The sequence below is a fragment of the Kryptolebias marmoratus genome, linkage group LG6 (genome assembly GCF_001649575.2).
Source record: "Kryptolebias marmoratus isolate JLee-2015 linkage group LG6, ASM164957v2, whole genome shotgun sequence".
Classification (NCBI taxonomy): Eukaryota; Metazoa; Chordata; class Actinopteri; order Cyprinodontiformes; family Rivulidae; genus Kryptolebias; species Kryptolebias marmoratus.
Window position 1 is genome coordinate 8,308,164 of NC_051435.1, and position 26,991 is coordinate 8,335,154.

General features: G+C 40.4%; 3 protein-coding genes across 3 annotated transcripts; 2 read left to right on the top strand and 1 right to left on the bottom strand.

Annotated features, from left to right (window-relative positions):
* Window positions 1-1,580: 1,580 nt before the first annotated feature.
* Window positions 1,581-9,216, bottom strand: sept10 (septin 10). The gene is made up of 10 exons (XM_017423887.3): window positions 9,061-9,216; window positions 8,114-8,228; window positions 7,554-7,749; window positions 7,242-7,428; window positions 4,657-4,818; window positions 4,269-4,365; window positions 4,017-4,185; window positions 3,800-3,932; window positions 3,290-3,468; window positions 1,581-3,110 (listed from the first exon to the last, which is right to left on the bottom strand). The coding sequence occupies exons 1-10, from the start codon at window positions 9,088-9,090 to the stop codon at window positions 3,095-3,097; spliced, it is 1,284 nt and encodes a 427-aa protein (XP_017279376.1). The 5' UTR covers window positions 9,091-9,216; the 3' UTR covers window positions 1,581-3,094.
* Window positions 9,217-9,853: 637 nt separating this feature from the next.
* Window positions 9,854-14,864, top strand: sowahca (sosondowah ankyrin repeat domain family Ca). Its single transcript, XM_017423886.3, has 4 exons — window positions 9,854-10,372; window positions 10,890-11,278; window positions 11,359-11,748; window positions 12,702-14,864. The coding sequence occupies exons 1-4, from the start codon at window positions 10,030-10,032 to the stop codon at window positions 13,167-13,169; spliced, it is 1,590 nt and encodes a 529-aa protein (XP_017279375.1). The 5' UTR covers window positions 9,854-10,029; the 3' UTR covers window positions 13,170-14,864.
* Window positions 14,865-16,787: 1,923 nt separating this feature from the next.
* On the top strand, window positions 16,788-26,578 carry akap17a (A kinase (PRKA) anchor protein 17A). Its single transcript, XM_017423793.3, has 7 exons — window positions 16,788-16,936; window positions 17,559-17,907; window positions 18,105-18,323; window positions 18,641-18,853; window positions 19,978-20,126; window positions 20,347-20,587; window positions 24,465-26,578. The coding sequence occupies exons 2-7, from the start codon at window positions 17,569-17,571 to the stop codon at window positions 25,323-25,325; spliced, it is 2,022 nt and encodes a 673-aa protein (XP_017279282.1). The 5' UTR covers window positions 16,788-16,936; window positions 17,559-17,568; the 3' UTR covers window positions 25,326-26,578.
* The last annotated feature ends 413 nt before the right edge of the window (window positions 26,579-26,991 follow it).

The window sequence follows — 26,991 nt, forward strand, 5'->3', positions numbered from 1 at the left end:
GGTTTCAACCTGGGAGTCGTATCCTGCTCTAATTATAATCATCTTCACTCTCAGCCAGCTCATTAAAGGCTTATGAAGCCTTATGAGCAGCGCTCCAGGTCTAGTTGTCTTCACTGAGTGTTATTGTTTTTATTACTGCAGACATGTTGGTGATGGATGTCTGTTTTCATCCCTACTGGCATCTTCTCCTCTCTCCTTTATCCTCCTCCGTTCTTATCGGCCTCTTAGCTCTCCAGCCAAACACTGACATGGATGAGGTGTGTAATTGGTAATTTCAGAGCGTCGCCTGCACTCCCCTTAAATGACAACCTCATCTCTCCAGAAGTCAGGCCTGTCTACAATGATCGCCTCCATTTGCATTTAGAGTGACTGGCAAAAGGTGGCGAGGAGGGTGTGTGTGTGTGCAAAAGTGTGACAGCTATCGGATTTACGCCCATTCAGAAAAACTTGACTTTTAACACTCAAACTGCTATATTTGAGGTGAACAGGCAGCCCATTTAGGGTTTTCTTTTTTTTTTTTTGTTAGCTCTCTGCAAAGCTGAGATAGTGTTCAGCTTTTCCATGGATTTTAGCGAAATCACCCAGAGAGCAGCTGAACATGTATGCTCACACACAAACATGCTTTATCTGTGTTCTGCCTCAGAGAAATGGTTCTCCTCTGGGTGTCCTCTTCCCTACCTAATAATAATAATAGCGAGGTGCTGCAGGCTCCTGCAGGAAATCAATCAGCGCTCCTCGGCTTTAAGCCAGAACCTGTCTGTCCACCTGTCTGTGTGCCAGCGTTTAAGTCACTTGAAGGGCAACGGAGCCGGAGGGTGAGACACTGCGGGGTACAAAAACCTACAACACAGGCTCTTTGTGAGTGTGTGCGCTCGGAGGAAAAGCAGGAGGTGGGCAGAAAGGAAAGCCAAATATTATTCTTGTGAAAGAAATGCAGGCACGAACACAAGACTGCAGAGGACATACATCAGTTTTGTTTTTGGTTTTTTTGTTTTGCTTATCAATATTTTTATTTGATAACACCTTGTACTGAAACAACAGATTCAAATGTGAAATAAGGTTGTTTAAAAAAAAAAAAAAACACGTTCTTTTCCATCCTTTGAAACAAACAGTGAAATAATTTATTTTTTGTGTGTCTGCTTATCTTTCTTTCAAGTTATCGGTCAATAACAACAACAAAAAGCTCATTTTCACATATTAAGTTAAACTTTGGTGTGGTAGTAGCTGATGATCATCCTCAACACATACATATAGAGAGCTGCACATTGAGCATTATTTTTTGCTTAAAACTTAGCTTAAACGTTAGCTATTTGCATTAACCCTGTCTGTAAGCAAAACATCTCATGAACCATCAGACAAGTTCTAATGAAAGTTTCACTGGATTTACATCTGCTACAGATTCACTTTTGAAGTCAACCTAATTCAAGATGGCCACCGCAGCTAACTGACCTTAGCCAACACAAAAAATGGCTCCATCTCAGTCAACTTTAAAAATAAAAGTTTAGTGTGGCTGTAGTTTAGACTGGTTTACAACCCACACTTCATCTGCTTACTTAGAAGAACCAGACAGGCACATCATCATGACAAAAATACAAAGATTTATTTTAAAAGGAAAAACAAAGCTCCCAAATAATACTGTTTATTCCTTAATAAGTGTAGTAAAAGTAGTAAAATTGAGTTAATGTTGTCTTTTAAACCACACATTTTTGGAAACCAGCACCACAGTGTTTTGATTTACACCTTGCAGTTGTACAGTAGAGAAAAAAGTGAATACAAATATATATATATGCAAAAATACAAAGTTACACAGATATCCTTCTGTTCTTTTGCTCCCTAAAGAAATGATCCGATATGATGCATAGTTTAGTGATGATTCAGCTCTTTTCTGACAGAGAGGACTACAAATATCCTGAGTCAGTACAAAAAATATGAGGGAGTGAAACAAAGATATGTATATAAATATATTCTGTAACCTGCTCCTAATCCCAAATTAGGCCCAACACGGCGGTGTTACTGTAAATGCACTGGGGAGATAAAACGTTCAGAAATGAGTCCACAGGAGGATCAATATGGCTGCTGCAGGTTTTTGTACAAAAGTCAGTGAAACAATGAAGAAGCATAATGCCCTTTAACTGTGAACAATTCTTACTGCTGAGTGCACTTAACCAGCTTTCAAAAAACAAAACAGATACAGTATAAACCCTTTTCAAACAAACGTTTTAAAGATATTAAAAAGAGGTTCAGTGCAAACTGTTTAATTACCTTGAAGTGAAGTGGTTTAACAAATACAGCCACAAGTTGGTAATTTTTCTGGAGCGTTTTGCTCGATTTTTGTGCAAATGAAAGCTGGAAATTCGAAGACTGATTGCCTTCTTATTATGGTTTCCAAGTGGTTTTGGGTGTGAGTTTGCCACACAACAATAACCTCCATAACCATTGTAAGTCTCGTTGAATAAATGACATTTTGCTTCCTTTTTTAAAATTAACCACAAACATAACCTGCTGCTGCTGTAGTGTCAACAAAGACGGTATCCAACTTAGATTTCAGTGTTGTCAGATTAACATTAAACCAACTGGTTAGACTTCAGATTTTGATAAGTGTATGTAAGTGGTGAAGCTGATTTGTTCTACAAGTCTACAAGGCTTCTATGTGAAGTTAAAGAACAATCCTAAAAACACAGCAGTGTAAATCAGTGAGGAAAAGTCAACCACACTGCAGCGTTTGTACCGCTCTCATGGGATTCATTAACATCTAGTGAGTAGCATGTGTGAGGTTTCCTCAGCAAACATTAAAAAAAGGAAGTCAAAAACAAACTGAAGGTTTTATATAAAAATTAGGATAAATATAAAAACTGATACACCAAAAGCCAAAAAAGAAAAGGAAAAAAAAGCTACAAGAGAGATTAAAAATACAGTGGAGGAAGGCCTACATGGGGTTTTTGGAAACAGTCTTTAAACTTTGGCAACTGGAGCTCACATGATGCAGTTTTGGGTGTTTTCCTCGTTGGTGCTGGAGACCCAGTGAAAAGGGGGTGGACAGAATGCCACTGGTTATACTGGTAACAAAAGAAGGGCACTGCAGATCCAAAAGCCTTCACATAAAGCCAGAACTGAAAAACAAAAAACAAGAAACATGAAACTGAATCAAGTCATCTGGTGCTGCATCATATTCACTTCCCTAAATATGGTATCGTATAAAGCTGTGTGTTAAACCCATGAATCCACTTAGTTTTTCACCCTAACTACTAATATTTGTGGAGCAGCGGAGGTGTTTAGAGAGGCCTCTTACTTCTTGCGGTCCTTGTCCTTCTTGCCGTTGACGGTGAGGCTCTGGGCCTGCAGGAGCTGAGCTGCAGCTCGTCTGTTATTGAAGGAACTCTGGTCCTCATCCAGAAGCCTCTTCTTTTCCTCCAGAGCCGATTTCTGTTCTGCATGCATGCGCTTCAGCTGCTCGAAACGGCCCTGCAGCTAAAACAACAGCCCACGGCGCCAATTACCACCAAACAAACTGAGTCACAGTCACACTAAAAACAGAGTTTATTTAGGAAGAACAAATTGCTTTAAATACAATAGATACTACTCAATAAGAGTGTGTTAAACAAGGTGACTTAATAAACATTTATCTAGGAAAGTGCACCAAAAGAGCACTGAGTGGATATATACTTTGAGCAATGATGAAATATATTGGAGTGAAAACACAATAAAAAGAAAAACTTTGATCAACTTCAAGAAATTTTGCTTAAATCCAAGAAAGTCTGGCTCTTTTGTCCAGGATTGTAAATCCATGCATTATACATACTTCCCTCTCAGCCTCCTTCAGCTCTGCCTCCTTCTCCTTCACCCTCTGCACAAAGATTTGCCTCATCTCATCTTCTCTCTTCTGCAGCTCTGCCAGAAACTCCTGACGCTTGGCCTCATACGTCTGCTGTAAACTACGGACACACACACACGTTAGCTTTTACGTCAGCGAGCAGGAAGTCTTCAATAGATACAAGTGCTGGTTTTACTCAGTTTACCTGACAGGTTTACACTCCGAGTCTGTGTCCTTGAAGCCCATTTCCTCCAGTTTGCAGCGCCTGTACAGCTCGTAGTGACGAGTGTGAGTTTGCTCTCTCAGGTCCTCCATGTTCACACAAATGAGCATCTCCCTCAGCTTCACAAAGTCGCAGTGGTGTTCGTTCTCCACTAGCAGACACGAAACAAATTCAAATGTTACACTTTGAGCTGAATTCAATGATTAAAAACACACAATCATGCTGCTGTGATACCTTGGACAACGCCCCATGGATACTGACGAGCTTTCACCATCTTATTGCCAACAGAAACTTCCTCTGTGCTGCCTACAACAGCAAATGGAAGATGACCCTACAAAAAAAAAAAGAAAACAAAAGTGTAAATTAAGTATATTTTAAAACAATAAAACTATATAAAGCATGCACAGTTACAGTAAACACTTCCTCTTTTATGGGTCAATTATGAATCCTTCCTCATGCGACACAAACACCCTCACCATGTGTCTGCAGATATTACATTTCTTACTTATGTGAACAACACATCTGTCAGTTTAATGAATATTTAACAAGTTAAGCACTAAATCTTTGAGACACCTGTACGTAAACTCCTGGATCCTGGGAAGTTGAATGTGCATATCCTTACATTCATAGTAGTGTTGACTTTGGCCACGGTCTCGTCATCCAGGGGGAACTGGTAGATCTGCACTCCGTTGCTGACCAGCTCACTCATGATTTTGATCTTGAACTTGTGCAGCTCACTCTTACTGATCGTGTCGGCTTTGGCGATGACCGGGATGATGTTTACCTGCGTCGAGATGAGAGGCACGTTTGTGTTATGCAACAGAAAAATAAAAATAAAAAATAAAAAAAAAAACTTAAATTATGACATGTTGTGGTCTCTAACACAGATCTTCATTTTTGTTAACTGAACAAAATGACACACTAAAGAAAACAACTAAAGATGCTCTAAGTGCATTTAAATCTACAAAACTGACATCTCTGCTCAGAGCAGTTTTGTAGCAATGAGGAAAGAAAATAAGCAAACTTTTATCTGTCATCTCTTCCTGTGGCAGCAACTACATCATTATGTTTTGTTTTAGCATTTTTGTCCAGTTACAACCTGACAGTGGTATTGATCAATAGGTCTGCAGGCTTTCTTAAGGTCTTTCAAAGGTTTTCTTTGGACTTTGCCTCCTTTTTCACTCATCTTCAGTCCAGTAATGAACAAGGCCAATTTAAAAGATGACGAAAAGTCTGGATCTTTGTAAGCAAAATATAAAACTTTTCAAGGAGATTCAAAACTTTGGCACAGTACTGTATAAACAAAAAAAAAAAAATAGAATCACCAACAAGACTTGGGTTGCCTTTGTTTTCTTTCTATATCTAAAATTGCTTTCCGACCCGTTTTTAGATCCAAGTTATATAAACCATGTCTCAGATGTTATTTCTGGCTGTGCGGTTCAATCTGGTGCCAAACTCGTCCCACATTCCTTTCTGTCATCTTGCTGTAACACAGAGGGGCTTGGAATGAGTTGTTGCCACTGGGCAAGTTTCTGGGCCAGACCACACAGCCGTGCACACATGCTGAACACACACTGATCCCGGCAGAGGAAACAAAAAGATGCGAGGAGATGTGTTTTAACAGCTGTCAGGGAGAGTGACTGTCCATCACTACTGCAGGCTCAACAATTGGATCTTTCCAAGTGTATCCATACAGTGACACAAAAGGACAACTCGAACGAGTGCGCGTGAGGTGATTACAGAATTCCTCTGCTCTTTCTCCTCTTTTCACACGCAAATACAGTGTTACTGCCACTCGAGAGCAGCCCAACCGCACAAACACACAAAAAACACAAGTCACTACACACAGAGAGCATGGGAAAGTTTCTGACCACTTTAAGAGGAATGGAGGGTGTTGGGGGGGGGGGTGTAGTGAACCTATCCCGACTGTCACACATTAAAACCAACACAACATAGCTTCTAATGCGCTAAATCCAAACCCCTCACACACAGATCAATTTCAAATAAGTTTTTATGCAATGTTTACTTCAGAGCTCTCCAACTTAATACAAGTTATTTCCTTAACTGATTCTAAGTTTGTTTGTTTGTTGGTCTACAGAAAACTCCTCAAAATATTGTTTCAATCTGTGCATCAAGAAAGATTTGTTTCAGCTGTGAAAAACTCAAAACCTCCAAATGAAAGCTTGTTTGTAAGGCTTTTAATTTACAAAAAAAAATGTCTTCAAGTTTTTCCCACTTCTTTTTTCCCCCTGGTAAAACATGTTTTTCTCTCAAGGTGACCACCGCAGTCATTTTACTCAAACTGTTTCAAATTCTGCTTATGAATCTAGTTTTTTTAATAGTATTCTTACAGGTATAAGTTTTTGTAATTGCCATCTGCTGAAGACAAAAAAACTCTTTCGCTGATCATTGGTTTTCCTATTTATCCAGAGCACAAAAGGTATTGATTGTTAGTTCTTCTACAGCCATTACTAACATTAAGTTGTAAAATAAAGCATGTCAGCATTTGCCTGCAGCTTCAATAGCAATTATTTGTTCCTGCTCTGTGTGTCCTGAAGCAGAAACTATGAGTTTCTGAATGACAGGTGATATGATATGTAATTGTGTTAAGTTGGAGTTGTGGTTGGACCTGTGGCAACAGAAGACAAATTATGAGGTGGGCAGAGATAAACTGAGTTTCTGTGCGAATATGTGATGCAGTTTTACTTTTGTCATCTTCAGACTATGAACAAAACATTCCCAGCAGATCTTGCAAAGAGTGTTGTCAATACTGACTTTAGGAAGATGTATCCACAAGTTTTATTGTTTAGTTTAGTTTTTTTAAATGGTGCAACATTATTGTAAAATATATAGAAAATATAGAAATGTCTCCACTACTTATGATAGAATTAATAATATCCAAACTTAATCCTCATCTTCCATTTTTGGCTCTAGGTTTGATGCCTAAGATGACAGTTCTTGTAGCTTTTTACAGACAACTAAGTTGTTCCTAACTTGCACACAGAGGTCTATTAATGTTTGCTTCTTTTATTTATTGGGTTGGAGTTGAATATTATCTAGTGTCTTGAGCAAAAACAGACTGACAACAAAAACAAGTTATCTTTTCCATCTGTTGCAATTCCTATGTTTAAGAACTTTTATTGTTCAGCAAATAAACCCCAACTTGAACACTTACTGAGAACCCAAACGATGTGGTTTCTCTCTCACCTTACTGTCCAGTTTCTTCATTGTAACCAAGTCCAGGGATTTGAGCGAGTGCCCCGATGGGGAGATGAAGTAAAGGCAGGCGTGGACTCGCGAGTCGTGGTAGTTGTGCAGAGAGCGCTTGATTTTTAGCTCCTCCTGAAGATAACTCTCAAACTGCTTGTCAATGTAGTCCACCACCGGCTGATAGCTACAGGACATAAATATAATGCTGGTCAGTAATTTGGGATCTATATACAAAATCAACACAACAATTCTCTCCAAAGCTCTTTGGCTCGGTCATGGTCCGTGCTGCCTCACAGATCTTAGTCGCACCTTTCTTGCTTGTTCATTTGATCTCCAAAGCCAACAGTGTTGACCACAGTGAGGCGTAGCCTGACAGTACTCTCCTGCAAGTCATAGGTTTGAGCCCGCAGCTTTACTTGAGGTTCAAAGTGGGATGACTCAAAGTTCTCGAAGTTTGTATTAAATAGGGTGTCCATCAAGGTGGATTTCCCAATACCCGTCTCACCTGGAGCAAAAACAAGGCACAAAACACATGCATTTGTAAAATGAAGTTGAAGAGATTTACTTAATTTGCAAAAACGTTTGTGTTCTTTTATACGTCTTATCTTACTCAAACTTCTAAGAAAATTTTAAAAGTAGGTGAGGCATTTAAAGCTTCTACTTATTATGTATCTATATTCGTTCTTACATTCATACGACAGCTTGATAACTTTAATTTAATCAAATGGAAATTAGCTTTCAGATGAGACAGATGTAAATCACGCACAGGATTGTGTGTGTATGTAGCTAAGCAAGTTAAATATGAAAAAATGCTGTCACAAAATGTGTGCATCTTAGTAAAAATCTGTGTAATGTGTTTGACAATGTACCAATGCATAAAATATTGAAGCAGAAGCCCTGGCTGATGGACTTGTTAACAAGCTGATCTGGAAGGCTGTCAAAGCCTACATGGCCAGCTAGAGACAAGGGCCGTGCTCCTTTGTCCTGTGGAACAAATTGCACAGAAAATAAGTTCATTATTAGGATGTAGCAAGTACGTTCATTCACATAGCACATACATACATCAACACATATGCACATTTTGCATTTCACTGATAGCTGCCTGTCACAACAAAGCTTTTTGCTCCTTTTATACTTGAATCTAACAAAAGGAAATGACAATACTAACAGTTTTACAGGCATAAATTAGTCATGTGCCAACCAACAAAATTATTCCTAGAGTGTATTAGCTAAAAGCATGGCACAACTTGTGACATAAATACATACACAGATACATTAAGGTGTGTTGCACACTTCATTTGCTGCAAGAGAGTTGTAATTTTTAAAGTGTTTAATGGCAATTTGTAACATGTCACATCAATTATATCATTCAATCATAGGCGTAACCTACATAACTTTTTAATTTAACATAACAAGACTTAAACTTTAGTTTATTTCAAAACGCGGTTCGTCACATTAAATGCAGCAGGCCACTCTTTCTCCTTGACATACAAGTGTTTGCATAAATTAGCCCACTATCAACATCTAGTGTTATGCTAGCTAGTAGCTAGCGCTCTTTCCCTGTATTCTTTAAGGAAGATGTAACAAATGAATCTACTTTAAAGCAAATGTAAACACAAATGTTAATGACACATACATGTCCATGTGAATTCAAACAACACTGTCGACTTAGACACTGACTTTTTCTGAAACTTGGAAGAAGTTATAGTGAGTTTTTTCAAAGTAGCTAACTTCATGATAGCCTCGGGGACACTCCCTGTTCTGCTGTCAAGAACAGTCATTATTTGTAAAATACAAGAGAAAAAAGGAGACTTACCGGGTGCCGAGCAACATCCGAGGAGGCCATGTTTTTTTATAGACGGTAATAACCTTTATAGATTCAGAAGTAAGTCAACAAAACTTGCTAAGATCGACTTCTTTTTTTCCCTTTGGCTCTACCGTCGACAACTGGGCAGACGAGACCACTCAAACAATGTGGGATCCAGGGTAAACATGCGGAGTGTAAAATTGTTTAAAAGCGTAGATTTTAGACAATATGTTCTAGATATGAATGGGCTAACTTCTAGTAAGTTATTCCACTTATATCTACACAACGTTACAGCTAACAAACGGGAAATTGCTGTGTTAAAATAGTTAAACCCCCCCCTTTTTATACAGTTGGTACAGCCCAGTTTAATTTTCCCAGGCGCTCCCAGTTCTTGTGTTACGTTGCCCGCTATCAGAAAAATTATAATTACTTACATATTTCAGCACAACATTCCAACTTATTTTGATTTTTGTCAGAGGTACTTACAAAAGTACATTATTTGACTTGTTTTGTTCAGAGGACAGAAACATAGGACTTTTGCTTTTATCATTATACAGCTCATTCTGAGATTTAATCATTTATTTTATAATCGAGCAGAATTATCAAGTCACAAGTTTTCTCCTACTCACAGACTAAGGTTAAGTAAGTTACTTACAACTTTTAGTTGGCTATGTTGAACTTGTGTTTGATAAGTGTTGTGATTTTAATTCATTCTGTAATCAATTTTTACTGGTTGTCAGAAATCCGAGTGTGCGAGAATTACGCAAACGCAACGTAACTCTTTCAGGCTCGCGGGCGACCCCTATTGGTCAGATCTCGACACAGATTTTTTTTTTTCCTAAATGGAGGAGAGGAGGAGGAGGAAGCAGGAGAAGAAGATGCTGTCATCCCCAGCCTCAGACTTCAGTTAATGAGCATGGCCGTGGGTTTGTTGTGAAAATCTGGTGGTTAAAGACAGTTGTAGTTTTATTATCCGGGATGAAGATGGCGTCCAAGTGCACGGAGCGAGCCGTGCAGGAGTTCCTGCGAGAGAAAGGAGGGAGGGTCCAACAGATGGAGCTGATCGATCACTTCGTGTCGCTGCGTGGCTTCAATGACCAGTCGAACGGAGGGCTGGATCGGGAGGTGTTGGAGCGCATTGTTGACAGCGTGGGCTTCGTGAAGGTGGAGGACGGCGTTAAATTCGTGTGCTTGAACGCCGACTCGGTGATGCGTTCGGAGGCAGACGGACACGACGAGGCGGAGCGCAACGGCAACATCCAGGAGCCGCCGGACAACAAACATGTGAACGGAAACCCCGAGAGCACAGCAGGCCGAGCAGGTGAGGCACATCCACTCATTATGGGGATTTCTTTTTGCTGCCTGACATATTTTAAATTTAAATGCCTGGTTGTTAATTTATTCCACTTGGTTTTGTTTAATGCATGAAGCATTGTTTGTTTTGCAGGCCCTTTTCATTCCAAAATTCCAATTATTCCAAAATAATCCCGTCTATTCTTACCTGTGCTTTACACAGAAGCATGTAAACACAGTGTTTAATTCTGGATAATGGGTAGCAGACTGCACTGAGCTTAAAGGTACTCAAAATATGAAATTAAACATAATAAAGGTTATCCTGAACTATATCCAATAGTGCAATTTGAATGTGATTACTCTAGTTCTTTTCCAGATATATTGAATAAATTCTGAAATGTGGTACACACTCAGTGTAAACAAATCCCTTGGTTGAATCTGCTGAAAACCACATAGAAGCTTAAGTCACATTATTTGTGTACATTAGACTTTACAGTGAGTAGCTTTAATAACAATGACAGAAGCACTGGTTGATGATTCTGCAGGAGCCAACGGTCCACCGTCGGCCAGCTTGGACAATGATGACAAACATTCAAATGGCAACGAGCAACCTACAGCCTCTTCCCACCCTAAGACCAGCACGGCGCCTTCTACCCCGGCCGGAGGAGGAGAGGTGAGGCTGAGGGACAGAAGGAGGCGAGAGTCAGCCCCGGTTATTGCAATACAAGACCTGGATCAAGCCCCCTCTGCTGGGTCCCACAACCAGTCGGTGAGAGGGGCACGCAGGGTGTCTAAGGGCTCCCAGCGGGCCATGCTGACCAGCTGCCTCTCTGAAGACAGCGCGCTGGAGGGACTGGAGGCTATTGGGGAAATAAACACGCCAAAAGGGAGTCGCAGGAATTTCATAGAACTTATGATGAGCAGTTCTCCTCAGGTGGGCCACGTGGATGTGTATAAAATGAAACTATTTGAACACATCTAAAAACAACTTCTTGCATGTTCTGCCTCCCGCAGGTTCGGAGGTCTCTGATCAGCCGTGGCTCCCGTGTCCGAGACTCTGTGAGGAGCGACGGCGACTCGACATCCCTTCTCTCCTCGGCCACTGACGAGGACTGCGCCTCGGTAACCCTGGACCCGCTGGAGCACGAGTGGATGCTTTGTGCCTCAGACGCCCTGTGGGAGAGTCTGCAGCCCCTGCTCACTGTCGAGCCGAGTCTCGTGGCCAAAAGAGATTTTGTGACCGGTTTCACCTGCCTCCACTGGGCAGCGAAGCAGGGCAAAGCTGAGCTGCTCTCCCAGCTGCTGGCCTTTGCCAAGGAGAACTCAATACCTGTGAATGTAAACGTGAGATCCGGTGCTGGATATACACCGCTACACCTGGCTGCCATGCATGGACACACACAGGTGGGTGGCAGGGAGTGGGGTGTCATGTGTTGCACTTACTCCGTGAACCTAAACATAATTACCAGCTTTCCATCTGCTCAGTTCGAAGTAAAACAAAAGTAGATTTGGTGAAAAATTTAGAAAAAAATGCATTGATCTAGATTACGATATAAGATACAATGCAATGCACTGTACTTTCTCTCTCTTAAGTGAAATTCATTTTAGACTAAGTGCTGTCTCGTTAAATATCTTCAAAATGATCCAATAATAAAAAGTAAAACTCACTTAACAATGTGCTGGTGTAGATTCTCGGTCATCCAGGACATGGTAAATCCAAAAAAAAGTTAAAAACAAAAACCACTGGACTTCTATTCTGTAGCTGAAGACGTTTCGCTTCTCATCAGAGGAACTTTCTCTAGTGTGGTCTTTGAGCTTTTAAAGCTGAAATGTTCTGCATCAGTTAACAATATAAACATGATCCACCAGTAAAATGCATTGAAAAATTCCAACTTAAATAGTGAGACAACTGCAGAAACTCAAAACAAAGTTTTTAAATAGGGTTCATGAAAAAAATTGTTGTTTATTTTTTATCTGAGTGGGGTTTTTACTGACTTTATTGAACAAATATTAGTTGTATAGTAGCCGTTGGACTTGTGAGCTGTTCAGGGTGTTCCCTGCCTTTCATACAATGACAGCCAAATTTTAGCACAATATATGTAAACTGACTGAATAAGGGTTAGTCAGTTGGCTGTGGCAGCCATCTTGAATTGGGTTGACTTTAACTTTTATTCAGTTGTACATGTATATTCAATGATTACTCACTGCAGGTTTCATTAAAATTAGTCCAGTGATTGATGAGATATTTAGCTAACAGGCAGACACATGAACAAAAACACTATCTCCTGTCTTTCAGTGACAGGTAATAATAAAACTGGAGTGTCTGACATGTGGATGTGACGTGCTTTGATTGGCAGGTGGTTCGTGTGCTCCTGTCAGACTGGGAAGCAGACCCTGAAGTTCGGGATTACAGCGGCAGGCGAGCCATCCAGTACCTGCCTCCGCCGCTGGCCGCCGATCTGGAGAAAGAGGGCGTCGTGACCTCACCGGTGTCAGATGCTGAAAACATGAACAGCAGCAGCAGCAGCAGCAACGGAGGGTGGAGCTGGAGGCTGCCCAAAGTCCTCCAGGGCAACCTGAACCCTCTGCGGCTCCTGAACCCACCAGCAGACACAGCGGACGACTCAACGGGGGCCGAGAAGACCAAGGGGGGCCTGCAGAGGAAGTCGTCCCTGAGCCGGCTGAACGCCCGGCTGCACCGCGGGCGCCACCGAGCCCAGATCATCCACAGCGCCTCCTTCAGGGACACGGGGGAGGTGGGACGGGGGGAGGAACTCCCCAGGAGTCCCCTCCGAACCCGGCCGCTGTCCAACCTGTTTGGATGAAGTTAAACCAGCAGTGTAGAGATGTCAACCAGTTAGATTAGTAGATTACTTACTTTATGATCTGACAGGTCAGATTTGTCACGCAGAATTGTATCAATACATATAATAAGAAACAGAAATAACTGAAATGTTTTATATTTTAAAAGTTTACAGGAAGAACCACAAATTTATGTTTTTCTCAAAGTAATTTATTTGGTTCCTAATTAGTAATTAGATTTTTGTTGAACACAAAGAGGAGGGCACAGTTCACATAGCATTTTGTTTCTAACGGAAATATGGTAACTAAACTAAAAACTATTTTTTTTGTCTAAACTGATGAAGAGCAGCTAAAACCATTCCATCAGGTATTTTGCAGTAGAAAGGTGCTCACACAAATGCAAACGCACCAACATCCAACGTTGGAGCAGGTTTTCACAGTAGCATAGTATTACGTTTAAAAAGCACTTTGGATCGATTCTGTACTCTTTGCCAAAACCACTTTTTTTGTTTACAAAGTGATATATTTATAAAGTTCAGTTTTTACATTCCAAGTTCCTACAATTGGATGGTGCTGACACTTTTTATTGTAGATTTCTGTAACATGGACTAATGTGGTTATTTTCTAAGTAGCAGAATTTAATATTCCGATTTCTTGTAAGGATCAGCCCTGTACAGTCAGCCTGTTTGCACTTGTCACTTTAAAGTTAGTGGAAGTTAAAGTACTAATTAGATTGTGGGTTGTTGTTTTTTTTTAAACCTTTTGTCGATGTTAAGCTAAGGTTGCCACGCAAAAATGAATTTGGGGAGATATTTTGTTATTTTTATGGAGCACTGATCAGTTTCACAATGTTGAAGCACACAAAGCACAAAGTTTATGATTTTATTTTTTTTTTTTTTTTTAAATGTCCCTCAGATTTACTGACATTGTTTCTCTTTGAGAGGTTTTTTGACACTTTTTTGGCACTACATATATTTCAATTAAAAAGTTAATTTTAACGTTCATTTTTATGCATAACACTGTTTTCATTAAAACTTTTTTCTTTAAACATGACACAGGTTTCTTGTTTATGAAAATTTGCAATGAAAATGATGAAGAATGGCACCGAGAATCCGCTGATTTCAGATCATAGATATCCAGCACTTCATTGGTTTTAGAGTAAATAGATATTCAAGAAACCTTCAGCTTGTGATACTGATTCTAAGTTATTTTTTATCCAACTTAGCCCATTCAAAACATTTGTAATCAGTTGATCATTTATGATATTTGCATTATAGAATGTCCAGAATCTGCTACATGTTGAGCTGAGCAGCACTGATGGACTCCCTGACGGGTTTTCCCAAATATGTGAACCTCAAAAACTCAACCTAGACTTCCTGAATGTTCCCTTTGTATTCCGTAGCATTTATACCTAAATCCTAGGACTTTGTATAATTGTATGAACGACACTTTCCATGTAGAAATGTATTAAACGGTTGTCCTTTCGTGACTCCGTGAAATGTAAATGCTGTGAAAAGTTTGTTTTTGTGTCAGTGTTCTTTGTGAAATCCTGTGATTGTATTCTGTGTAATTATTGTTAATGAGCCAATTTTGTCTTCTTGCTCTTGTTGGTGAATGTGAAGTAAAGCAATAATTGTTTGCATGAAATTAAACAGTGATATAAACTGTATTTCTGCAGTTTAACCAGTGTAGAGTAATAAAATTAAAACGGAACAGCTGATCGGGTTTGAGTCTAATAAGAGGCGTCCCTTTGGTAGAAAACAAAATGTCCACAGACATGTTTCTGATTCAGCAGGACTGAATAACGTGACCTAGATTATCTGCTGATCCTGTTGACTCCCAGTGATTGTCCTTATCTGGTGGGGCTGAATAATTGATCTGGTGACTCCCAATGACCAGCTTTGGACCAGCATTTACAGTAAATCTCAAACTTCCTGTTCAAACCTTTCACTTGGCACCCATAGGTTGTGTCTGTGCACAGCACTTTCACAAAAGCCTCATAAGGATCTTCTAATTTTTTATTATACTATTTTCAAAACTACTTAAGTTATATTTCTTTTTTACATATTTGGAGCTTAACAGCTCCAACACAGAGGATAGGAAAATATTTAAAGAGAGACAAAGAGACCTGACATTCAAAAGCATATGAGACAGATATGGTTTATTTGCAGCAATCATACCCTATGTTTAAAACTGAAAAACCTTTAGATCTAAGGATGTTTGGGTGGGTTTACTCAATCAAATCAATCATTTAAAAACAGAATTACATGCAAACAGACTACATACTAAAGCCATTGTCAGTGTTTTTAAACTGGAATCTCTTTTCCTGTTTCACAGATCTCCTCCAACAAGACTTCCATATCTTTCATGATAAACCTTTTTTTCATTAACAGAGTTGCCTCAGGCGGCATGCCTGTTTGATGACTGCTGATCAGGACTGAACAGAGAGGCTGTCTGACTGCAGCCACTGACCTACATACACACTGAGGGGAGTAATGCCTGTTATGTAAATTCCTCTGCCATCTTTTCAGGGAAACTGTGCCAACTTCTTTTGCCCGAGGTCTTGTTGGACTAATCCGTGTCCGGCACATCCTCTTCTCTCACTTTCAGCCAAAATAGTTACCACAGTGACAATGATATTCATACAAAGCTTAGCATATAATCAGCGATGCCAATAGGCATATCAAGCTATTATAGCAAATATGCACACTGTTGTTGTTGTTGTTGTTTGTTGTTTTATTTCTGGCAAGTGACTCAGAGTTTTCGAAATATATTCTGATGCAGATTTAAAAAAAAAGAAAATGTTTAAATATGTTTAATGAAATACTTTTAAAAAATGGACCTTAAAACATGGAATGTAGATACTGGTATGTTGATATTATATATGCATTTCACTATTTATAGAAGCTCTGACTTCTATGCATCTATGTCTGTGTCACATGTGTTTATCCCTCTTTTTTGATAACTTTTAGGGGATTTTTTTGTGTGGTTTGGGAACTCTTTGTAGCCAATCTGTCATAATTTTAGCATATTTTATGCTAAGGTTTCTATTTATTGTGTTGTTTGTGTAATATAAAGCACTTGTCAAAAGCCTTGAATCATCTCTATTTTTCATATTTTGTTTCCAAGAAGACAGACTTTCTTGAAATCCTTTAATGCAATACTGAGCAAAATTTCTTCAGGCTTCCTGCATGTCTTTCAATGTTTTTGTGTTGACATTGGCTACCACTTTAAATATTACAGTAAATAGTATTTTGAAGCAAAATAAAAATAACAGGTGCGCATTAAAACTTTTGCACAGAACTGCATTGTGTCCCACAATAGTTAATACATTTCAGAGGTGTGACTTTCTGTCACTTCCTAATGATTTAACTTTTCTTGTTGACCATTCAACACCACTTTGTTTTCAGTTTATGTTTCTTTATGGTCATTTCATATCTCTTTAGCACAGATAAGTATTGTTTTTAGGGATAATTCCCCCTACTCTAGTTTGTTAATTATTTCATGACTACTTAGAAAGCTATATTAGACTGTGTTGAGTAAATTGTGGTATCTTTTTGTGGGGAAGAGGTTTCCCTTCTTTCTGCCAGGAGGTGTCGCTGTTTTATATTTCCGCCTTCGCAGCGCCGTAACACGTTGGTTCCGCGTGAGGTCAGAGTTCACTCGCTGAATTAGCATGTTGTAGCATTTTGGTATTTTGTTTGCCTGTATGGCTGATCTTTTACTCTCCAGAGTTCGGCTCGCTCCAAAGCCTCGGCGCTGTTTTCAGAAGTAGTTTCACTGATGTTTGGTAGGTCACGATGTCGTCTTTTTTATATCTAACGTTAGCAAACCGTTTTATAAATGTAAACGGACTTTGTTTCAAAACGCCTCAAAGCTAAGCTAGCTAGCTACAAATGTGGTTTTCGCGACTCGCCACACATATCCTCAGTTAATAAATTAAATCGGTACTTTTTTATTTTACCCACATTCGCTACCTGGTTGTTTGTACATTTTACGATCCTCGAGTTTCTTTGCGTTAATATTAAGATTAACTTTATGCTAATGTTATTGTTTGCAAGTAACTTGATGTCACGAAGCTTATTGTTAGCTAGAAATGTGTTGTTAGCTTTGAATCAAACATTCATGCATCTAAAATGCATATAATCAATTTATTTGTATATATTAGATCAGAAACTTGAATGTGTAACGAAACAAAGCCTTTATGACTTTAAGGAGTTACTAACTTCATAAATTAATTGTCAGCTCAACTTGAAATGCTGCTTTTGTGTCAATATAAAATTGCAGTGTTAGGTTTATTTTATTTTTCTGGCATGTGGCCTGTAAATATAACTTTGGACGTTTGCCATAGAATTTATCTTAACATTTGGAGTCACTACATTTAATCTGAAAACTTAACTTTTGGTTTGCAGCTCCTCTTAAATGTGTGCAACAATGACCACCATCGTCCATGACACATCAGAGGCAGTGTGCCTGTCTGCGGAGTACAACCTTTACCTCAAGCCCATTGCCAAAATGACCATCAGTGTGGCTTTGCCTCAGCTCAAGCTCCCAGGGAAGAGCATCTCCAACTGGGAGGTAATGGAGAGGGTAAAGGCCATGGTGGCTCCGGAGCAGTTTTCAGCCCTGAGGATCTCCAAAAGCACTTTAGACTTTATTCGCTTTGAGGGCGAAGTGGAAAACAAGACGGTGGTCAAGAGCCTGTTGAGTCGACTGGATGGAAAAACCATAAAACTCAGTGGATTTACTGATGTACTGAAGGTAAATCTTGCAAAAATTACTTCAAGCTCTGCTGTGTGGGTCATGTTGCTTCTATCACTGTAGTTTGTGTTAAACTGAGCTGTGAATCACTGCTTGAAACATTTTGCACAAATATAGGTAGCATATTTTTAAAAAATCAATAAGTTACAGATTCCTAGACTAATTTTGTATGTAGAATAATGTCTTTCTTTTCCCAGGTTCGTGCAGTAGAAAATAAAATGGATTTCCCCACGCGTCACGACTGGGACTCCTTTTTCCGTGATGCCAAGGACATGAATGAGACCCTGCCAGGAGAGAGGCCTGACACCATCCATCTTGAAGGGCTTCCCTGCCGCTGGTTTAGCCAGAAAGATAGCCAGTACCCTGATCGGCCCTCGGAGGAGGCCCTTATTGCTGTGTTTCAAACATTTGGCAAGGTATCTTATTCTTCGTTCTTATTTGTAAACGGACGTAGGTGCATTGTATGGAATTCCTATTATAAATAGTTGTTCCTATCTTCAATTTTGATTGTACATATTGTCCAACAATTCTGTAAGAACAGCTAAATTGTCCTTTACTCTATAGATCATATAGGGAGTTTTGGAAAGTTTAATAATCTGATGAAATGAGCATGTTTTAAATAAATAGACTGCACTTTATAAAAATGATTCTCTGTTAAATATTGTTTTCATATTATTACTGATGTTAAGGCACTGAGCCAAGATTAAATTTGTTTGTTTTAATTTGTTTTTAGGTGCGAAATGTTGACATCCCCATGCTGGACCCGTACAGGGAGGAAATGCTAGATAAAAACTTCAATACATTCAGCTTCGGGGGTCATTTGAACTTTGAGGCTTATGTCCAGTACCAGGAATACTGTGGCTTCGCTAAGTCCATGGACACTCTGCGTGGCATGAAGCTGATGCTGAAAGGAGATGATGGAAAGGCAGTGGCATGCAACATCAAGGTATCAAACATGTCAATGTCCACCAGCAGCTTAATCATGATTTGTAATAGTTTTTTTTTTTTCAATGTATTTTTACCCCAAGCATTTATATTATATAAGCAGATAACTTTATAAATTCTTCCAAATTTCTAAGTAACTCAAGTCTGGCATTTTGGGTTACTATTTTTATATTTTCACTTTGAGACAGAGGCAATCAGTTGTACTCACTTTAGTAGATTTAAGTAGTTAAATTTTAGCATTTTACCTACTTTTAAAAAGCACTTCTTTGTTTAAAAATAGAATGTAATCATTTATTTACATCTTCTAATGCAACATTAATGCTACCTTAGTTACCTAAAAAAGTACTATTAGATGCAAATAACATTCAGCAGGGGTTTTTGTTTGTTTGTTTTACTCTGTATAGAAGCAAGGTGTGCAGTTCATGGCACTGTTTGATGCAAAAGTGTCACATTGTAACAGCTCACCACATTACATTTGCCTTAAGATCGTTAACATTTTATAGCTCATGCTGTTTTATTTTGTTAAAATGTGCGCTTTGTGACTTTAGTCTCAGCTTTAAATAGCTTTGCCTATCTGTAAACTCCTTTAGATACTAAGACCACACTGTGTTTTGTTTATTTTAAGAACAAATTGATTAAAATTGATTATGACTACTGTATTTATAAGTACGTCGCAAAGAACAATCAATCTCTTTATGATCGTAATAGTGACCTGCTTGCCTCGTTAAGTGAGTTAGACCTCTGAGTTGCAGCTGATGTAGTGATATAAGTTGAGTTTAGCAGTGAGGTTGTGTTCAGTTCCAAAGAAGCTTTAAGAGCTTTTAGGGCAATGAGAACTGAAGCTGCATCATCAGTATTTCCAAGGTAATGGACGTTAGGAGAGGTACGTCTTCTAGTTCACAGAATAAAGCTGTGTCATCTAAATGAGGGAAGCAACAATGAAGAGAGCCTGTATATCGATAAATGTTTCAAACATTAGATAGTGTATGATGTCTTTTTGTTGCTAAATACCATTGATAAAAAATGCAACAGATAAAATATCAGCAGCTCTTGTTTCAGCTTGAACTTGTGTTTATTTATTTGAATGATCAACTACCATTTTATTTTTATTATTGTTATTGTCAGGTGACCTTTGACACCAGCAAACACCTCAGTGATGTGTCCATAAAACGGAGGAGCCTGGAGAGGCAGAAGCTGCAGGAGCTAGAGAGGCAGAGAGAGGAGCAGAAACGACGAGAAAAAGAGGAGGAGGAGCAGCGGAAGGCGGAGGAGAGGTACGGTGGAAGTAGTGAGGGAGTTTATAAAAAAACAGGACATCTGGAAGACTCTAAACCAGAATATTTAGACTTTTATTTTGGTATAGAACAGTAGTATCCAATCATGGTCCTGGCGGGCCACTATCCTGTGTATTTTAGGTATTTCTCATTTCTTATGTCTTTATATACTGTTTTAAAAAATAGTCTGAAACTGATTTTTGTTTTTTCACCTGTCCAGGAAACAGAAGGAACAGGAGGAGGAGGAGAAGGAGAGGAAGAAGGAGGAGAGACTGCGGAAGCGAGAGCAGAAGCTGAGGGAGAAAGAGGAGAGGAGGAATCTAAAGAAGGTGAGGAGACAGCAGGAGCAGGAGCAGAAGAAGCTGCAGGTGAAGATCGCCATGGAGGAGAGGAGGCTGCTGCTGGCTCAGCGCAATCTGGAATCCATACGACTCATCGCTGAGCTGCTCGCCAGAGCAAAGGTATGAAAGTCATTCAGTGAACTGTTGAACAGTAGCATTAACCTTAGAGACGATGAATTTATTGTATAATAGTTTCTAATGAAAGACACAGGTAATACAACACATGTAATATTACATATGTCTGACATCAGTTGTGTATTAATTTACATATCTGCACTGCTTTTTGTTGCCTAGAAACAAACAAAAAATCCATCTGTTTGATCTAAAGAAAAAAATTAAATGAGTTTCTTCTGCTAATGAAGAATTAGTTACATAATCTTTTTCATGAAACAAAAAAGTTTGTTTTTTTACAGTTTTTGTATTCTTTATGTGTAAGGATGTAGCTGTATGTCCTGGTACTGTGTATCGTCTGTTTGGATTTGGTACAGTGATGCTCTGTTCTGTCTAACCCAGGGGTCGGCAACCCAAAATGTTGAAAGAGCCATATTGGACCAAAAAAACAAATATGTCTGGAGCCACAAAAAATTAAAAGCCTTATATAAACCTTACTGTTACGACTGGCTCAGGGCCGTAACAAAAACGTGAAACCACGCTGTGGTTAAAGTGCATATAAATAAATATTTATTAACAAAAACAACTGAGGGGAACTGAGGCCTGGCCACCAAACATCCCAGCGGCAGAGTGGACGCTGAGGGCAACCAGCGACCCAGCAGACGGAGACAGCCAGGTTAAAGTACTCTGCACCAAATGATTGAATCAGCAGCACCTGTAAAGGGGAGGAGCACAAAAAACAGACAAACCCTGCAACCCAAGCCCAACAAGGCCCAGGGCCGTAACACCCCCACCCATAAAAACAGGTTCCTATAGGGAACCCTGCTCCTGTCTAACTCACCATGTGTAGCAAACCCAGCCACCATTAAGATGTTGCTTTTACCACCAGTTGTACTTAGCCAGGTTGACATGTAATGCACAGGTTCTCTCCTCCTCACTCCACTCTCCAAACCAGCAACTGGTGCACTCAGAAGCTCTTTTAAGGACAGGAAAAGGAAACAAAGAGGGAAAACAAGCACAAAACAGGCTACTAAACTGGAGCGCGAGATAACGCATCAGCTACGACATTGTTTTTCCCTTTAATGTATTGAATAGTCAGATTGTAGGACTGCAGGAACAACGACCAGCGAATCAATCGCTGATTTGGACACTTCAGGGAAGACAAGAACGTCACTGGATTATGATCTGTAAATACCACAACGTTAGCGCCACCACTTAAATAAACATCAAAATGTTTCAGGGCTAAGATCAAAGCAAATGTCTCTTTCTCAATCACAGAGTAGTTCAATTGGTTCTTATTGAACTTCTTTGAAAAATAACTCACCGGCCTGCCAATACCCAGATCATCAGTCTGTGTAAGGACAGCTCCGGCACCCACGTGACTGGCGTCCACATAAAGCTGGAACGGATGGTTAAGATGTGGTGCAGCCAATACAGGAGCAGCACAGAGGAGTCTTTTCACCTGCTCAAAAGCCTGCTGACAAAGGGAAGACCATTCAAACTTCACATCTTTACGCAGCAAATTTGTTAGCGGCGCCACCACAGATGAAAAGTTTCGGCAAAAACATCTGTAGTATCCTACCAGCCCAAGAAAACGCATTAGTTCCCTTTTTGTAGCCGGAACAGGAAACTGCTCTACCGCCTGAACCTTCGCTGCAACAGGGCGGACCTCACCCTGGCCAACCACACGACCTAAATAGGTAACAGTCGCCCTTCCAAATTCACATTTGGCCAGGTTGACTGTTAACCTCGCTCCCGCCAAACGAGTGAAAAGCTCCCGGATGCGTTCCACGTGCTCTTCCCACGTATCAGAGTACACCACCACGTCGTCCAAGTAGACCGCACACCCAGTCATGTCACCAACCACTCTGTTCATTAATCTTTGAAACGTCGCTGGCGCATTTCTCAGGCCAAACGGCATCACCGTGTAAGAAAACAAGCCTGTAGGAGTAACAAATGCAGACACTTCACGTGCGTGTTTTGTCAAAGGCACCTGCCAGTAACCCTTTAGGAGGTCAAACTTACTAACAAAGTTAGCAGAACCCACCTGGTCAACGCAATCATCCATTCTCGGCAACGGGAAACAATCTGGTTTTGTGACAGCGTTAAGCTTGCGAAAATCAGAGCAGAAACGTAGGGTGTTATCAGGCTTGGGGACCAGAATACATGGAGATGCCCAACTGGATATACTCTGTTCTGCAATCCCATTACGAAGCATGTAATCTACTTCTGCATCCAAATGCTTACGCTTTTCCAGATTCACCCTGTAAAACCGTTGTTTTATTGGTTTAGCGTCTCCCACATCCACATCGTGTTCAATCAGATGCGTACGACCTGGCGTGTCCGAAAACAAACAAGGAAATTCACCTATTAACTCTGCTAACTGTTTAGCACAACCTGCAGGTAAATGAGCCAACAACGTGTCCAATTTACCCAAAGTTTCAGAGTTTTTAAGACGCCCATGAATCAGAGCGCTGTCCAATTCATCCATGCCGCTGTCACTCCCCACAGGTGACAGTGCGCTGTCCGTGGTGCTGAACGTCTCGCTCCCCCCAACAAGGCTGTTTACAGCACACGCCGGGGTAACGCCATTACACTGTGGCTGAAATAAATCATCACGAGCATAATATGGTTTTAATATGTTAACATGACACAACTGGCTTTTTTTTATCCGCTCTGGCATTGATATTAAGTAATTCTGGTTGGAAACCCTCTCCAGAACTGTATATGGACCAGCGAATCTCGCCTGAAAAGGAGAAGTCGTGACTGGGCACAAAGCCAACACTTGATCACCAGGCAGAAATGAGCGCGCCTCAGCACGGCGATCAAACAGGCTTTTCATTTTCCTCTGTGCTTCAGTTAGCTTCTCTTTAGCAAGTTCCCGTGCCAGATACAAGCGTCTTCTGAAACCATTTACATAATCCAACATATTTGTCGGTGGAACAGACTCTTTAAGCCCGTCTGCCACCACAGCTAACGGACCCTTCACTTTGTGTGCAAAAACCAGTTCGTTTGGGCTAAACCCGGTGCTTTCTTGGGTTACCTCCCTGGCAGCCAGCATCAGCCACGGCAAACCTTCCTCCCAGTCGCCCGCCAGTTCTGTACAGTAAGCTCGCAGGAGAGATTTCAGAGACTGGTGGAAGCGCTCTAACGCCCCCTGACTCTCTGGATGATACGCTGTTGCTTTACTGTATCGCACCCGTAACTGCTTCAAAACTTGACTGAACAAATGTGATGAAAAATTTGTTCCTTGATCAGACTGAATGACTTTAGGGATGCCAAACACTGAAAAGAACTGGGTGAGCGCACGTACCACAGACCTAGCAGTTATTGTACGCAATGGATAGGCTGCTGGATAACGTGTAGTTCGACACATTACAGTGAGTAGATATAATGAACCAGCCTTTGAGCGAGGTAACGGGCCCACGCAGTCAATTATTAAATGCTCAAATGGCTCAGATGCGGCAACAATTGGGCTTAATGGGAACGGTTTTAAAACCTGATTGGGTTTAGCAATGAGCTGACAGACATGACACATCTTAACATAAGACGACACATCCTTTCTAAGACGCAGCCAAAAAAAATGTCTGAGAACCCGGTCATACGTTTTACGTACACCAGAATGGCCAGACTCGTCATGAGCGTCTCTCCCCCATCTTTTTCCATTTTCAAACATTTTTGAAAAAGCTCCAGGGAGCCGCTAGGGCACTGCCAAAGAGCCGCATGCGGCTCTAGAGCCGCGGGTTGCCGACCCCCGGTCTAACCTGTATTAGGGTTTGTCTGCAATGGTGCTTTTTGCAAAAAAACATTTGGAACTTGTCACTTTAATGCATCTAATAATTCAACGTTTATCTTCGCTTCGCTCTTGTGTGATGACTTTCCGCAGACGCTTAAGCAGCAACAGCTGGAGAAAGAGAGAGCTGAACACAGGGAGCGAGAAAGGCAGGAGCAGGCTCGACAAAAGGAGGAACTAGCCCGCCTTCAGCAGCTGGAGGCCTGCCGCCGCAAGCAGGAGGAGGAGCTGCGCAGGGTGGAAGTGGAGAAACATCGAGCACTGGAGCTTCAACGAAGAGAAAAGGAGCTGAGGGACAGGCTCCTGTGCAACCTTATTAAGAAGAGCAGCAAGAAGACTTCAGGAGCCACAGACACGCCGGACCAAGTTGGCCCTCTAACCGGGGAAGAGGCTTCTGATCTTGGTGATGTGATGCTGGGGGTCCTGGGTCGGGTGAATGGAGTTAAAGAGGATAGTGGCAAAGAAAAGAAGGCATCCCGGTCTAATGTGAACTCTGAAGCTTTGGAGAAAATTAAATCAAAAGAGAGAAGAAGAGGAGATAATAGGAGGGAAGAGTTGGATCAGAGCAGAGAACGAGTGAGGGAGCACTCCCACAGGGAGAGGAGCTCATGCAGTCGGGGGAGACGGAGGCGCTCTCAAAGTTACAGTAGGAGAAGAAGCTCAAGTCGCCGCAGAAGGAGTCCCAGTCATCACAGGAGGAGTGACAGTCAGCGCACAGGCAGGAGGCGCACTTACTGCAGCAGCAGCTCAAGCTCCAGCAGAGACAGGAGCCGGAGCAGCAGTGGGCGGAGCTACAGCGGGGGGAGGAGCCACAGGCGCAGTCACCGCAGATGCAGCAGGCGGAGATCCAGGAGCAGCAATAAAAGCAGGAACCACAGGAGTCACAGTCACCACAGCCGGAGATACCGAAGACACAGCAGCAGCAGGGATCGGAGCCACTCCAGACGACGCTAAACTCCTCAGAGTAGTTCTTTTATTCAGTGACATACTGTAATCACAGTTTTTATGTTCACACCTGAAGGTTCAGCAAAGTTACAGGAGAAGGTTAGACATTTATGGTCAGCTTAAATAAAATGTATAAAGAAATAATACTTGAAAACAATGTTAAATTCACAGACTAACTTGAAACAACATAAAACGTTTAGCATGTTTTTAAATCACTTAATGCTGTCGATCCAACAAAGTTGCTTCTGTATAATTATTCTTTCTTTTCTTAAATTTGACACTTTAAAATTTGCATAAACAGTCAGTTTTTGTCCTGAATGACACCATTTTATCCTCTTTAAAAGTAAACTTAACTGGGTATTACCATTTGGTTTATGACAGTCACTAAAAAGATCCCTATAACTGAAATTAGGCAATGAGAATGTGACTAGAATACCTGAAATAAAGGTTAATGTCGCCCAAAATTTGGTGACCGAAGCTCATATTTTGCCTTGCTTTTAGCTTGACTAACAGACGCACAAGAACAGAAAAATAAATAACTTTCTTTTTGTCTTTCTCAGCTCAATTACAAATAAATACCTGTAAGACTCGGCATGTTTTAACTAGTTTTAAATTCTTTAGATGTACCTAGCTTACAAGCAGCCGATGTACGTGTTCTAGAGCTTACAATTACGTTTCGAATACTATCAGACTATAACCAAATGTTTTTGTTCAGGTAATGTAAAGTTTCCCAAATAAGAATCATTTAAAATGTCATTCATGCCAGCAGTTTTATTCAAAGATATCATGTGTGTTTATGGCTGAAATAAGTTCAAAAACGAATAAAAACTGATCTTTTTTTTTTTTGCATTTGACCTGTCACTTCTAAAGAAGCTGCTGCATTTGTGCTGAATATTTAGTTTTGGTTAGAGAATTGTTTTTGGAACATGTAAGCTGCTGAAGGACTTCTGATAATTTAATGTCTCAACAAGCAGTGATTTCTGAGTTTTCAGGAGGACATTTTTATGTTGTGGAATTTTTTTTTTTTAACTGGCCTCTAAAAGAAAAGTTAAAGAAAACTAGTGCGCAGTAATGGCTATGTCTTTCACCTTTTTATTGACTGTTAAAAGCTGGTATTGTATCTATAAATTTGAGTTTGGTAAAGTTCATTTAAGTTTTTATCAGTGCTTGTCACAACAATATTCATTTTTTCCCCCTGTATTTGCTTTTACATGTCTTGCAAGTGGTATTAAATAAAACAAAATGGAAAACTGACAAATGCATGATGTGGTTTTGTTGTAATTTTGTCTTTTTTTATGGGAAATTTTACTATAGCTGAACTAAAAACCTTACATGTTACATCTAAATGGTTTGTGACGCATGTGAGGTTAAAAAAAATCTATAATCTGTGAGTGATGGTTGCAAATTTAATAGAATATGAGTCTCGGTGTACGTGATGTTATAGGTTCAAATGGTTTGGCTTCTTCTAAACTCCAGAAAGCAGGTCTGGTATGTTAATGAAGTGAGTGAGAGATAATGAACAAGGCTGCAGTGTTTCTACAGAGTTGTTTCTTTGTTCATCAGACTGAGCCAGTGCTCTAATCTGGTTTATCTGGCTGTAAGTAGCTTAGACCACTGCTGCTGAGCTGGGTGGGGACTTTGGGTTTGTCATCACTGCTACTCCCATAAATATCTG